Raw genomic sequence first — 13,799 nt, forward strand, 5'->3', positions numbered from 1 at the left:
GACTGACAGTTGGGTTCTTTTGTAAGGAGTAGTTGAAACTAACTTGAAATTTCAAACACTGATCTGCTAGGGTAAGCCTAAAAATTCCTGAATAAGCTTTTCACTTCCTGGTTTTAAATGTTATAAATTTAAATAATGGATTTTTTTAGTATCATAAATGCCTTTAATCACATAAGATTCAAAGTGCTTCTAGAACACTAGGTCTTTCTTGCTCTTACAGCAGTAGGTGATACTAGATTAGAATTGTCTTGTCCAGTTTTACATTCATTTTCTTGCAACAGGATGCTTTTCCTTTCTGAATGACTGCTTTAAAACCTAAAGTGATTCTGAAAGCACTAGTGTAAGGGGGTAGTAGCATACAGTTTGCTCAGACTTCATTTGTAGTATGTTCTCTCTAACTTCCTAGAAGTTGTTTTGATTTTGCAGGGAGGGTCTATAGACCATGAATAGGAAGAGTCCACAAATACTTTAAATCCACTTTATTCTCATTGACTTGAACAGTTTTGCACGACTTTCAGCAACATCCATTATGAAATATGGAGGAAGAGCAGGTGTTGATCCGTTTTTACCCATCCTTTCATTCCTTCCACATGTGTGGAGGAAAAATTTGTAGCAACACAGTGAAAATCAGAATTTCAACACTGAAAACAGACAAGACAAAACAAAAATATATATATGCAACTTTGAACTGGTCACACTTTAGGGCCATGTACAGCACAATAAATATTACAGCTGCATTATCTTAGACATGTAAAGTTTATAACATCCTCTATTAATTTAGAGAAATAGAACATCTGTTGTCTAGCATGGAATGCTACAAACACAGTACACCTGTGATAGGTATGAACAATGAGGATTCTGGTAAGGGCTTGTATAGCGACTACTCATTTATACATGACCATGCTGAATAGGCAGCATACACTGAAATTAAATGAACTGTAAACTGTCAGCCATTCACCAGAGCACTAGGTTGAATATCTTTGTTTATTTTGAGAGATCAAAGAGGTTAATATTTGAAGAGCCTTTTAAAGTTTCAGCTGGGCTCCATGCCAGACAGTGAGTTGACATAACACAGGAAGCAGTAGAGGCTGGTCCATTGTCATTCAAATCTGAATGACAGCTGAAAGGCATGAGCTGGAATGTGTCTGGGATTAATGTTGCGTGGCCCCCCCTCCCCCGAGGGCAAAAAAAGTGTTTAATTCCTCCTGAAATACAAGATCAAAAAGATTGCCAACTCCCTTATTAATTTCACCCCTTGTGAAGCAATATGATAAGTTCTGGCTCTAGCAGGTTAATGACAAAATACTGCTCTGTATTTAGTCCTCATCACATATCGGCTCTGCCATTATTAAACAAGTCCAAGAAGCAGTAGCTCTGAATGCTTTGAAGACACCAAACACACACCTCTAGAGTGCAGTACAAAAAAAGAAAGTCACAGCTCCTCTTGGGATCACAGTGAACCTTCCAACAAGAAAGTTTAGCACTGGAACATTCCTTCTAAAAAGGACCGTGCATACCACAACTGGACGGACAAATATCTAATTCAGGTATCTTAAGGGAAAGTTTTGGAAGCGTGGTGACCTCAACATTGTACTAGAAGGCAAATCTTATGGCATGCAGTGTGCCACTGAGGCAGGATGGGATTCCTGCTCTGTACAAATGGGATCACCACAGCTTGTCTTGTTCTGTCCTGTAGTACAAAGTAGCTACACTGAAGCAGCAGAGTGTCATGCCATTTTCTGTTGGAAGTGGGAAGCAAGGGGATAAAATTTTGCTGATAGTTGAGCAGCTGTGGCTTTGATTTTTAATTAAAGTGTAGTCCAACAGTCCTATTTAAATATTAGGTGGGAAAATAAATGCTACTTCTCAAATTCAGACTGACGGCTGCTTTCACGTTTCTCCTCTTAGTTAACACCTTGCAGAGTTCCACAACTACTGTGTTGTAATACACTTGCTTTAATACAGGCTCAGCTGGAGGTTTAGAAGGGGAACTGTACCAAAAGAATACACTATATATTGGTAGTAGCAGCTCATTATTGGAAACATTGAATAAATCCTATTTCAAAGCAGGGGAAATGCCCATTCTTTGCATGATAGTCACTGGCTAAAAGCTAGGCATGTATGCCCTTAACATCACCACCTCAGAATGTACCATATCACTGCACTAAGAGTCTCACCTCCTCTGCCACCACAATTTATTTGGTTTACTTCCCCCAAGAAGCAAAAGCCGGGCTGTTAAGAGATCACATCTATTTGGGAGTGGAAGGGTCGGCGGCAGGGGGAGAGAATCCCCCTCCCTACAAGTTTACAGTTGCAGTTCCTCACTTTCTCTCAGGCCCATTCACACTAACTCCACTCATCATTTCAGACACACAGTGAAGCCAAACAAATTAAGGGGAATGTTTTATAAAGACCTACTGAGTATGAAGTAGGACATGTAGGACTGTTAAACTCAGGTTCTCTCATTTCAGTCTTGCACAGTAGGGAAGCAGAGGGGCTGAGATGAGAAACTCAGGTTCTCTCATTTCAGTCTTGCACAGTAGGGAAGCAGAGGGGCTGAGATGAGAAATTTAAACTGAAGGGGATCATTGGAATGGGGGCAAAGCCTAGTCTTCCAGGCTACGGAATGCATTCTGCATGTCCTCGAAGAGCTGAGCATAGTCTGCCTTGATATTCGCCTCGCCATCTTTCACTGGGTCCTGAAAACGCAGCAAGTGAAAAAGTTAGTCTTGAAAAACATCTGCTCCCTCATACAGTCTGACAATTCTTTACCACTGACTTAACTCCCTCCTGACCTCTGGGCTTATATCTGCTCACTACACTCTGGAGAACATGGATGTTTATAGCCTCTTTAAAAGACAGCTGGGTTTATGTCTCTCCCACATAACACACAATTAATAGGATAATGGAGAGTTTTCCTAGCCATTACTTGGAAATTGGATCTATGGTTTGTAGAAACTTCTCAGATGAAAACTAAGTTTAAAAGGATTGAGGTAATGCTCATACTGGCAGTGATGCCACGTGATATAAGTGTTACAATGATTAAATACCATTGCCCCTCTAGCCAGGGCCAAATGGCATAAAAATCAAGCACATTGTAAGATTCATCTTCCTCATAGCGCAGAGGCCAGATTCCAAACAAAATCCTTTCCACTGAAATTGAGCTAGTACAGGTCTGCAAGAACATGTCACACCACCTTCACTTTATGTCACAGAATTCTCTTAAGGCCCCAGCCACCCTCCATTTGTAGCAAGAAATGGAACTTGCGGCTACACTCCCACCGAAGACAGGCTGTAAGGCCACAGCTCCAGAGAAGCCATTTAATGGACAGGCTCAGATAACCTGATCTGCTGGATCTTCACCTCTCCTCTCCCTTAGCACTGCACACTCCATAATGATATTAGAGTGAGGAAGGCCACAGATGTGTCTAGACAGATGGATCATACTTTTTAATCTACTCAACATTTCTCTTTAAAGCTCATGTCAAACTGTGGGATGTGGGCCATGTAAATGCTAACAGAACAGTTTGTGCCTCTTGTACCAGATTCCTTTTCACAAGGTGGTACTTTTATAGTCATGGATGCTGCTTTTGCATTCCAGATTGGATGGTGTGTTGTGTGGACAATGCCCATCATTTACTGAACGTTTACTTGAAAAATGTGTTTTTAATGAGTCATGAACACATTTGTCAGACACTTAAAACACAATACTATCTAATTTTGGACCTAAGCCACCTAGCAGCGCCCAAGGCCATTTGGTTGGGTGTGACCCCATTAACATAGCTGCTTTCTCTGTGCTCATCCACTAAGGCAGTTCTCAGCTAAAAGAACGAGGGCCACGTACTTGATTGTAGCTTAGGCTGAGAGTCATAGACAGGCATTTTAGATCAATCAAAAAAAGTAGAGCAAGTGTCTCAGTTTTTGAAACCATTTCTCCTCATGTAAGAAAAATGTTTACAGGCAACCCAGGATAATGGCTCTGTAGATGCACTGAAGGCTTCCGTAGGACTTTTTGTCTCCTTAGCAAAGGAGTGTCAATATCACTATTCCAATGCAGCAGGTAGCCATACAGAGACACCAGGGAGCCAACGCCCTGCTGCCCACAGACATACCTTGAATTTCATGGAAACGAGTCTCTGGAGAATTTCAGACATATTTTCTCGGATGATGGACCATGTGATCTTATTGTCACTCTGAGCTGTAGTCTCTACAGCTCGGCGCGCCATGTCGTAGAATGCAATCATGTTGGAAAGCATGCCCACTGTCTTATAAAAAGGGCAGAACCTGATGGAAACAAGATAGAACCCAATATGAACAACTAATGCAGGGGTTGGCAACCTTTCAGAAGTGCTGTGCTGAGTCTTCCTTTACTCACTCTGATTTAAGGTTTCACGTGCCAATAATACATTTTAATGTTCTTAGAAGGTCTCTTTCTATAAGGCTATATTATATAACTAAACTATTGTAAGTAAAAGTAAACAAGGTTTTCAAAATGTTGAAGAAGCGTCATTTAAAATTAAATTAAAACATTGATCTCATGCCGCCAGCCTGCTGCTGGTCTGGGGTTCTGTCCACCTAGGCTGGCAGCAGGCTGAGCAGAGCCTGCGTCCAGGACCCCAGACCCGGGGGGGGTTTGATTTCAGGGCAGAAGGCAGGGTGTGTGGGGGGGTCAAGGGTCAGGACAGAAGGCGGGGGGGTAAATCAGGGCAGAGGGCTGGGTGTGGTTCAGGGCAGGAGACTCTGGGGGCAGGGCAGAAGGCTGAGTGTGTATGTTTGGGGGGGTCAGGGCAGAGGACTGGGGTGCTCGGCTCATAGGGGTGCTCCCAGCTCCCTGCCCTGAGTGGCTCACAGCAGGGGGCTGGAAGGAATGTGCCCTGTTCCACCCCCTTCCCCAAGGCCCCATCCCTACCTCTTGCTGTCTCTAGGGAGTTGTGTGCACGCTGCCGCTCTTCCCCCGCCCTCTGCCACTCGCAAGGGCCATCAACTGATTGGTGCAGGGACGGAGAGGGGACGGGGCAGGAAAGCACCACGCTAGGGGAAGAAGCAGGGGAGGAGGAAGCTTGGCTGCCGCAGAACCAAGCTTCTGCCTCCTGCCCCCACAGGGGAGAGCGGTGGGTGCGGGGGCTGAGTGGGGCAGGGACTGCGGCAGGCAGCTGCGTGCTGCTCAAAATGGGCTCGCGTGCCATGTTTGGCACATGTGCCGTAAGTTGCCGACCCCTGAATTAATGACTTTCCCAGGCTGTAGAGCAGTTGAGATTTTTAATGAAATAAGAGCTCTGGTGCCTTCATGACTAACATAACCCTCTCACAGAGGCTAGACTCACTTGGTGGAGGGGGGGGGGGAAGTATAAGAGTGCTGGCCTATTTCAGCCCATAAAGCTACATCACAAAACCCTTGATACACTCACTGTCAACTGTGTATTACAGGCTGAAAACTTTTTCAAAAGTCTGACCCAGTGGCAACGGATCTTCAATTTCAGCCACAAGCAACTTGAAATCTTAAAATAGTGGCCTGGCATGATGGTGTAATCCTTGCATTACAATTCCAAGCTGTAGTGACACATTATCACCACATATTGACAACACAGCATCAAGTCACATCATCTCTATTATTGTGGCTGACTCCATTTGGATACAGTGCATTTCAGAGTGTTTCCCTTCCCACCTGTTTGGAGGAATGATGGCAGCTGCAGTGTTTCCTAGCATGGCCTGGCAGCACAGGGAGTGCCCCTAGGGCTGGTGCCATCCACTCAAAACAGAGAGACCAGGCAAAGCAAGTGGTGGTCTTGACAGATACCACAGAAATGCCATGTTATTTATGCAGTGCATTGTTGTACTATACGACAGGTGAGCATAGCAAACAGAATCCCTTCCCAAAACTTGGTCTAAAGGCACAAGCAGCTACAACAGAGCACCACAAGCAAGTTGCCATTGGAGGGGGAATGCTTCACAGCACAGATGGGTCTGGAGTTTGGGGAGGGGAGGGAAGGCTGAAGAACTCCATGGAAGGCTATTCCAGACACAAGGGATAGCATGGAAACAGGGTACAAAGTAGAGAAGAGGAGTCATTGAGAGGGAAGATTGAGTGGAGCACCAGGCTGAGTAGGGGCTGTAAGAGGAAGTTAAGAGTTGTAGATGGGCTAGAGTTGTGTGGTGATAGTGGAGAGTAAGTAGCTTGAACCAGATTCTTGTGATACTCCTGAGTATCACTGGGGCCTAGACAGATTCTTATTGGGGATGTGGGGGGGGGGGGGGGGGAGAATATCAGTTCAGACTAAATGGTCCTCTTCTCCCTTTCCAGAGGGAGTTCGTTTATTCAGGCAAGGGGCTCATTCATAGCACTGTTTTATTAGCAGTGCTCATTTCAATGGACAGAATGCTGGGGAAACTATCAATATAGCCAAGACCCTACCATTGGGCCAGAAGGGGTCTGCATACTGTGCCTCCCTGACAACATGGAGCCAATGGCCTAGACAAGGGGTTCTAAAACTAGGGGTCAGGACCCCTCGGGGTTGAGAGGTTATTACATGGGGGGTTGTGAACTGTCAGCCTACACTCCAAACCCCACTTTGCCTCCAGCATTTATAATGGTGTTACATAAAAAAGTTTTTAATATATGGGGTGGGGGGGAAAAAGTCGCACTCAGAGGCTTGCTGTATGAAAGGGGTCACCAGTACAAGAGGCTGAGAACCCCTGGCCTAGATGGACCACCACAGGCTGCATTTTCCTATGAGCAGCTCTCAGATCACCTTGAAAACAGATCCTGGTTGCCACATCAAACTGGATCCTATTCCCAAATAGGATTTCCCATCTGAAAAGGGGGGGGGGGGGGGAGAAAAGGGATAGCTCAGTGGCTTGAGCATTGGCCTGCTAAACCCAGGGTTATGAGTTCAATCCTTGAAGAGGCCATTTAGGGAACTGGGATAAAATTCTGTCTGGGGATTGGTCCTGCTTGGAGCAGGGGGTTGGACTGGATGACCTCCTGAGGTCCCTTCCAACCTTAAGATTCTATGAAACAATACATGGAAGCATGAATGGGGAGCACACAGCCTCTTGGCCCTCACCTGTCATACGGGCTGTAGCCATTCTGCTGCAGGAAGTCATCTTTGATCAGTTTGGCAACCTCCAGGGTTATTTTATCCGTTTCTGCCAAGGAAGCCTAGAAGGCAAAGTCCAAATTTAGTTTGGTGCCAAGTTCTGTGTATGGGAGTGCTGGGTGTTAGCTCCCTAACTCTTAGGCCCATAATGCCAGTTACTTGTTTACACCATCACCTTCATCTACAGGCATGTGGCTTGTCCCCCCCCCCCCCACCCCTTTCAGATCACTATAAATACAGATTAGGTTTTTTGCATATTTCCCATTCACTGATAAAGCCAATTATTCAATCAGCCACCAGTAGATTACAAGCAGCGTTAAACACAACTGTTACGTTTCCAACCTATGTTGGGATTCCTGCAGATGCTAAGTAATGAGTTAAGTGAGAGATTCCCTCGATGTTAATTGCTTGCCTGCAGAACAACAGGCACTAGACAATGCTTGCTAAGAGGCAGCTGTAATGCAAGCTTGTTGTAGGTCAGGGAGCGAGCACTTCTGCTTTCCCTTCCTGGCTCCAGCATGTCCACACAAGGAAAGCCAAACTCCAACAATGCTTCTGAGGGTATTTCAGTAAAACAATGATATTTCAGACCATCAAAAAATAAAAAGAAGAAGTCTTCCGCTAAGAGGCTGCTGCTAATCCCTGAAGCCAGTAGTTGCTTTTCCCCAGTGCGCAAATGAAGTCAGCAGTAAGAAAATTCTTAATAGCATGTTGTGCAGAGCCATCTATCCCCCTCCTCCTGAGCTGTTATCTTGCACTCAGTCACTTCATCTTTGCCTCAATTTTATCCTCTCAAAAGGGGGTGACGGAGGCTTGTATGTTTGGGAAGTGCTTTCAGAGAGTCATGTGAGAGGCACCACAGAAAATTACAATATAAAAGATAATTAAAATACTGCCCAAGTAGCATGTTTAAGCACTCAAAAAAGGAATGCCAAAGTTGAAGACAAACACATGACCTAAATTACCCCTTGTGTGGGTGCACTACAGCAGTCTCAGTCCATGATCATGGGCTATTTTCACAGGACCTCAGCCTTATTCAATATGCAGGCTGAATGGTGATTAGTGAATGAAACAGGAGTAGGATATTTTCCAAAATAACCTGTTATAACCACAGCAAAGAGCAGGGCTGCACCCATAACATGTTAAACTGCTTCCATTTTAACAATAAAGAAACAATTTTAATCTTATCTGGTAGCGAGTGCTGCCTTGCCTCACCCACCAAGCACAACCTGAGCTGTGGTCTTGTAACCGAAGACTACAGTCATGCATGCCCAGAATGGGGCAGGAGTTAAGATTGCATGGGCTACCTTAATGTTGGCATCTCCTGACTTCAACATTTCACTCTGCAACCTCAGTGTTCCTGTTTTTGTTTCAGAAGGTCCTGTTTTACCCCCGGAACAAACAGAAGAGTCCAAACCACATTCACTGTTCTTCTAGGTCATTTGGCTAGAGAGCAGAAGAGCAGCCAAAGTGAAATAGTGCACGTGCACAATTTAGCATGTCCCACTGGATGATGTAGGGTTACAGAGAAACACTCATTCAATAAATCTCTTACTTCCAGGTCTGCCAGCCCATCCAATTTTAAACAAATAAAAAATGGACATGTGTAACTGACACACACAATGGAAGCATTACAGTTTTACCAGAGCGCAGTTCCAGGTTTAAAGCTAGGTGAGTCACAAATTGTGGAACTGGATGGGGACAGAAGCAAAGTCTTGAACCTTGGAGAGCTGCTGATATGGATGCAAGGGACCAGGAGAAAGGACAGCTTCAGTCAGAAGGAGGCCACCCAGCAATGCTCCATGCTCTGTTTTAAATCTGGCACAAACAAGAATTGGGTTTGTGCCTTTTTGCAGCATGTAGACAAGCCCTGAATGGGTGAGTTGTTTAGGTTTTTTCCATTTTTTTCCTGCTCTTTTCACATCAGAAATTCAAACTGTGGTCATCATTTTGCCTGGAGAGTGAAGAATTGGTAGGTAGACAGAGAAGCCACAGAAGTGAAATCTGAGAGAAAAAAGCAGTTTCTTCTTCCAATCCCCCACACTGCTTAAAGTGGTTTGCTTTTGCCAACATTTAACTCCAACACATGAAAAACCCTTGGGAGAAGAGATTTATTAGAGGCCAGAATTTCTGTAAGGTGAATGAGGCATACAGATATAAGCACCGTCAGTCAAGCATAAATGCATCCATACTACAGGGGTTTTACTACTTTGTCTAGAAACCAATATAGACAAGGTCAAATCAAGCAAAAAAAAATCTGGAATACACATCTTGGACCTTCATACATCACAAAGAAGAAAGAGGCACCTCCCCCCACACATTTTCCTCTTTCCGAGGACACAGAGAAGCAGAGCTTAGAGCTCTGGTGGGCAGGCCCCTTCTGGGGCTGCTGGAGCCCTTCTTCCTGTCCATTACTTTCCTCCCCCAGTTTCTTCCAATTAAAGTTAATACATGTAGGCTGGCTTGGCTCATGTGTACTATGCCCATGTGATCTACAGTTTTTATAGCATCTATATCGGTTGAAATAAAAAGTCAGTTTTCACTGGGACCCTGACGACACCTTTCCTCTAGAGCAGTTTCTCTGGCTAGGTTTAGCTTTCTACCCTGAAATGCTGAGGTACACTGAGAAACTGAAAGAAGCCTGCAGAATGGGAGGTCACTACACACACCAGTTAATAGGTCTCTAACACTAGGCATGATGACTACACAGCCACTTTGCAGAGACCAGACAGCACTCGTCTCTAATTCTTTGTATCATCGTGCCACTGTTTTGTGTTAAACTCTGTAATGGGACAAAATTTAAATGCAACCCACTCTCCAGGCCTGTACTTTGAGCACAGAATTTAGCGTGTCAGTGCAGTGCTTTGAAAATAGCCCTTGTCAGGGTGGTGCAGGAGAAGAGGCCTCAGGATACTGTACTGCTGCATGGCTGTGAACTGGCATTTCACCAGAGGATGGGGCACTGAAAGAAATACTAGTGAAACTTTTCAACATGTTTATTAAAATTAGAGACTGAGCCTGCAGGGCTAGTTCAAAAAGATAGGGGAAACAAATATCAGGTCAGGTTCACTGCAGCCAGAGCATTTCCCTTAACAAACAAGAAGGGCACTGCAGTTGGCTGCAGAGTTGTTTTGCAAGAGAGTTTACTCATGGGCTGCAGGTGTGGGGATTTCTCCTATTTCTAGACTACTCCAAGGGCTGCTTTTTGGTTCCAATGCCAGAGCAGTAGAAGAGACTAAATTAAGTACAGCTAGTGGCAGACAAATCTACTGTTTTTCAGAAACACTTCTGTCTGAAGCATCTGGCAACAGCCACTGTCAGAAGACAGGATACTGGGCTAGATAAACCACTGGTCTGACCCAGTATGGCCACTCTTATGTTCTTAAACTCTTATTACCTTCCCTCCAGCTCTCAGTGCCTGCACATCAATATCCACATACTTTGGCTAACACTAGCCCCATCTACCCATGGATAGTGTCTATAGTCTATGCTAGGAGCAGTGAAGTGGAGGCAGATCAGTTCTTTGGAAAGTCTTGCTAAGACACCATACTCCTCCTCACTCACAGTGGTCATTGCTCACCTTCCCCACAAGCTGCACAATCTCTGCCAGGTCCTCCTCTTCCTGCAGGATCTCCTTGGCCTTTGTCCTCAAGGGGACAAACTCTGTGAAGTGTTTGTCATAATACTCATCCAGGGCCCGTGTGTACTTGCTGTAGCTGATCAGCCAGTTGACAGATGGGAAGTGCTTGCGCTGAGCCAGCTTCTTATCCAAGCCCCAAAACACCTGCCAAATCCAAACAGATTCATGAGTTTCCCTCCCAGCAGAAGCCAAGTTATTAACTGAAGATGGTCAAACTCCCACACATTTCTGAACAATGAGTACAGCAAAGACCATCCAGATCCTCCAGACAGAGGCTTGAAAGAGAATCTTTCCTCCCCACACTAGGGACCATAACTGGGGTCCCTTAGACACTAAGAGATCCTCCCCCACTATATCAACTCAATACATGCTAGACATTCGTTTCATGATGCTGGATCCCAGCTCCAAACTTAGTCTTGAATACTATCCTAGTGTCAGGCTGGAGGGATTGCCTTGCACAGGACAGATTCCAGCCCTGCTACCTGCAGAACTAAGTGGGGCCCTACTAACTGCCAATACCTAAAATCAACCTGTCTTCCAAAAACACAGCTGAGCTGTCAGTTCACCCCCTCTAGAAAACAGTTCAAGTCTCAATGCTCTTTCATTTAGGGATGCAGCCCCCTCTTCTTCCCCATCTTAGTACAAGGCTGCCATCCTTGCATTTGCCCTCTGAGAGGGACATGAATAACCCTGGGGAATCAGCCAACAGGACAAACCTGTGTGTGTCAGGAATAGAGAGGACACGACATGAGGATGGGGCAGCTGCCCTTCCTCCCCACTTCCTGATGAATCCTGGCTGCATCAGGCCTGAGAGAACATCTTACACAGGGGCAAGCCTTGATTCTGCCAGAACATTTCAAACAACCCTTACAAAATCCCCTTTCTGCAAACCAAGCCATTCACACCATGGCCATTAGGCACAATGGCTGTCACTGTACATGCAAGCACTTCTGGTACAGTGCATTCATTTCAAACCCTAGTGGAATAACTAGGAGAATACAGCTTCAACACAGACTGCAACAAGGTGGCACATACCTGAACAATGCCCAGAGTGGCAGATGTGACAGGATCTGAGAAGTCACCACCAGGGGGAGATACACTGAGCAGGAAGAGAGAAAGGAAAGCGGTGATCAGCAGCACTAGTGCAGGGCTAAACTGAAGCTCCAAACCCAGCACCACAACTCAATACAGAAACTCCTCATTTAACGTCCTCCCGCTTAACGTTGGTTCAATGTTATGTCCTGCTCAGTTAGGGAACATGCTCGTCTAAAGTTGTGCAATGCTCCCTTATAACGTTGTTTGGCTGCCTGCTTGTAAGATTCTGTGGAAGAGCAGCAACTTTACAAGGGAGCGTTGCACAAGTTCTGCTTCTCTGCCTCCTCCCTCTCCCTTCCAGCACTTCCCCCACCTGGCAGTGCTTAGGACTTTCTGGGAGGGAGGGGAAGGAGCAGAGAAGTGCCACATCACCACTCCTCCCCCACCCTCCCAGAAAGTCCTAAGCACCGCCAAACAGCTGTTTGGCAGCAAGGAAGCACTGGGCGGGGAGGGGGGAAAAGCACTGCATCTCCACTCCTCCCCTTCCCTCCCAGAAAATCCTAAGTGCCGCCAAACAGCTGTTAAGTGTGAAGTGCTGGGAGGGAGTTTTCAATGTGGACAAGAAATGTGTTCATGACTCATTAAAAACTCCCTTGGCCAGGAACCACGGCCAGAGGGAGCCGCGGGGACGGTGCCTGTAGGCGGAAGCAGTGCTCAGAGCTGCCTGGCCACACCTCTGCCTAGCAGCTGAGTGAGGGGGAGGTCGCCACTTCCGGGGAGCCCCCCAGGTAAGTGCCGCACAGAGCCCACCTCACCCTGTCCCATGCCCCAAGCCCCTCCCACACCCAAACTCTGCTGCTGCTGGAGGGGGCAGGGGGGAGAAGATGGTAGGCACGGAGCCAGGTAGGGAGCCTGTTGGCCCCGCCAAACCCCCCCTTCCCCAGCAACAGTAAGGGTCCCAGGTTGCACGCCACCGTCCACCCCCACCCCCAAGCATCTGGGCCACCCTCCAAAGTTTTATTCACTGGTATTTTTAGTGAAAAAGTCATGGACAGGTCGTGGGCCATGAATTTTTGTTTACTGCCTGTGACCTGTCCATAACTTCTACTAAAAATACCCGTGACTAAAACGTAGCCTTATGGATGACTGATTAACATTTTAATTTCTCTAAGACCTCCCAGAGCAAAGGATGGGCATTAGAAACCAGTAGAACCATCAACCACCACTTTCAGATAAGAAAGTGAAGTTGCTTTTAAATTTAAAGGTTTCGAGCTCCTCAGACAGATATACAGATATCAAAGTTATTAGGATATTGAGCATAGAAGAAATCAGAGACACTCCTGCAAGTCTAGGGAAAGTTACCTTCCTAATGCCAAGTTGGGCTGACAGCTGTTTCATCTCCTTCCTCCCTTTCACCAGCAAACTGGCTACAACTGTTGCCACAGTCTACAGAAATTGCTCTCAAAGGTCTCCAGCATCTCTTCCTGTCCAAGTCTCAAGAGCCTATACTTTCATCCTGCTCAACCTCTCTGCTGGAGAGACAATCAGCTTCTCTGCCTGTCATTCTGATCAGGTCACTCCCCTCCCTCAGCTTGATGCCATAGTGGTAGAGAGTCGGTGGAGGAAATTTCAAGCAGTGTCTCATCACTATCAAAGCTCTCCATAACTCTGCCCCTCCCTACTTATGCAAGCTTCTCTCACATCACAATGAGTTCCTGTCCAGCCCCACTGGCCTCTCTGCTCTGCTTGTGTTCCCACTCTCAATCACTCATGTGCCAGCTTCTCACAATCATCTAGATACTATCTTCCATCCATGCAGCCCCTTGAGCACGGTACAGTCTCCTTGAGCACACCCACAGGCCTCTTATCCTCTCTGCATTTCAGTACCTCTTAAAGACCTCTTGAATACTGCTGACAGGCATGTTATTTCCTCCCTGTCCAAACTCTGCTTACCTGTCACTCTGTCCTTAGATTGGGAGTTCCTCAGGGCAGGGGCCATTTCTGCTTGCCCATCTGGGAAGCACCAA

The 13,799-nt window shown here is 46.1% G+C and overlaps 1 protein-coding gene and 1 long non-coding RNA gene across 4 annotated transcripts in view; both read right to left on the reverse strand.

Annotated features, from left to right (window-relative positions):
- Nucleotides 1–464: 464 nt before the first annotated feature.
- LOC127039310 (uncharacterized) lies at nt 465–2,508 on the reverse strand. Its single transcript, XR_007770945.1, has 2 exons — nt 2,419–2,508; nt 465–641 (listed from the first exon to the last, which is right to left on the reverse strand). It is a non-coding gene; the product is annotated as an uncharacterized LOC127039310 (long non-coding RNA).
- Nucleotides 2,509–2,513: 5 nt separating this feature from the next.
- The window catches only part of ATP6V1A (ATPase H+ transporting V1 subunit A), a 39,443-nt gene continuing 28,157 nt past the window's right edge, over nt 2,514–13,799 (reverse strand). For all 3 annotated transcript variants that reach the window (XM_050932668.1, XM_050932683.1, XM_050932675.1), the window contains exons 11-15: nt 11,773–11,836; nt 10,678–10,881; nt 7,065–7,159; nt 4,113–4,284; nt 2,514–2,699 (exon numbers count right to left, since the gene is read on the reverse strand). In XM_050932668.1, coding sequence (XP_050788625.1) covers nt 2,607–2,699; nt 4,113–4,284; nt 7,065–7,159; nt 10,678–10,881; nt 11,773–11,836 — 628 coding nt within the window. In that variant the 3' untranslated portion in view covers nt 2,514–2,606. The remainder of the gene's footprint in view (nt 2,700–4,112; nt 4,285–7,064; nt 7,160–10,677; nt 10,882–11,772; nt 11,837–13,799) is intronic.

The sequence above is a fragment of the Gopherus flavomarginatus genome, chromosome 1, assembly GCF_025201925.1.
Source record: "Gopherus flavomarginatus isolate rGopFla2 chromosome 1, rGopFla2.mat.asm, whole genome shotgun sequence".
Taxonomy (NCBI): Eukaryota; Metazoa; Chordata; order Testudines; family Testudinidae; genus Gopherus; species Gopherus flavomarginatus.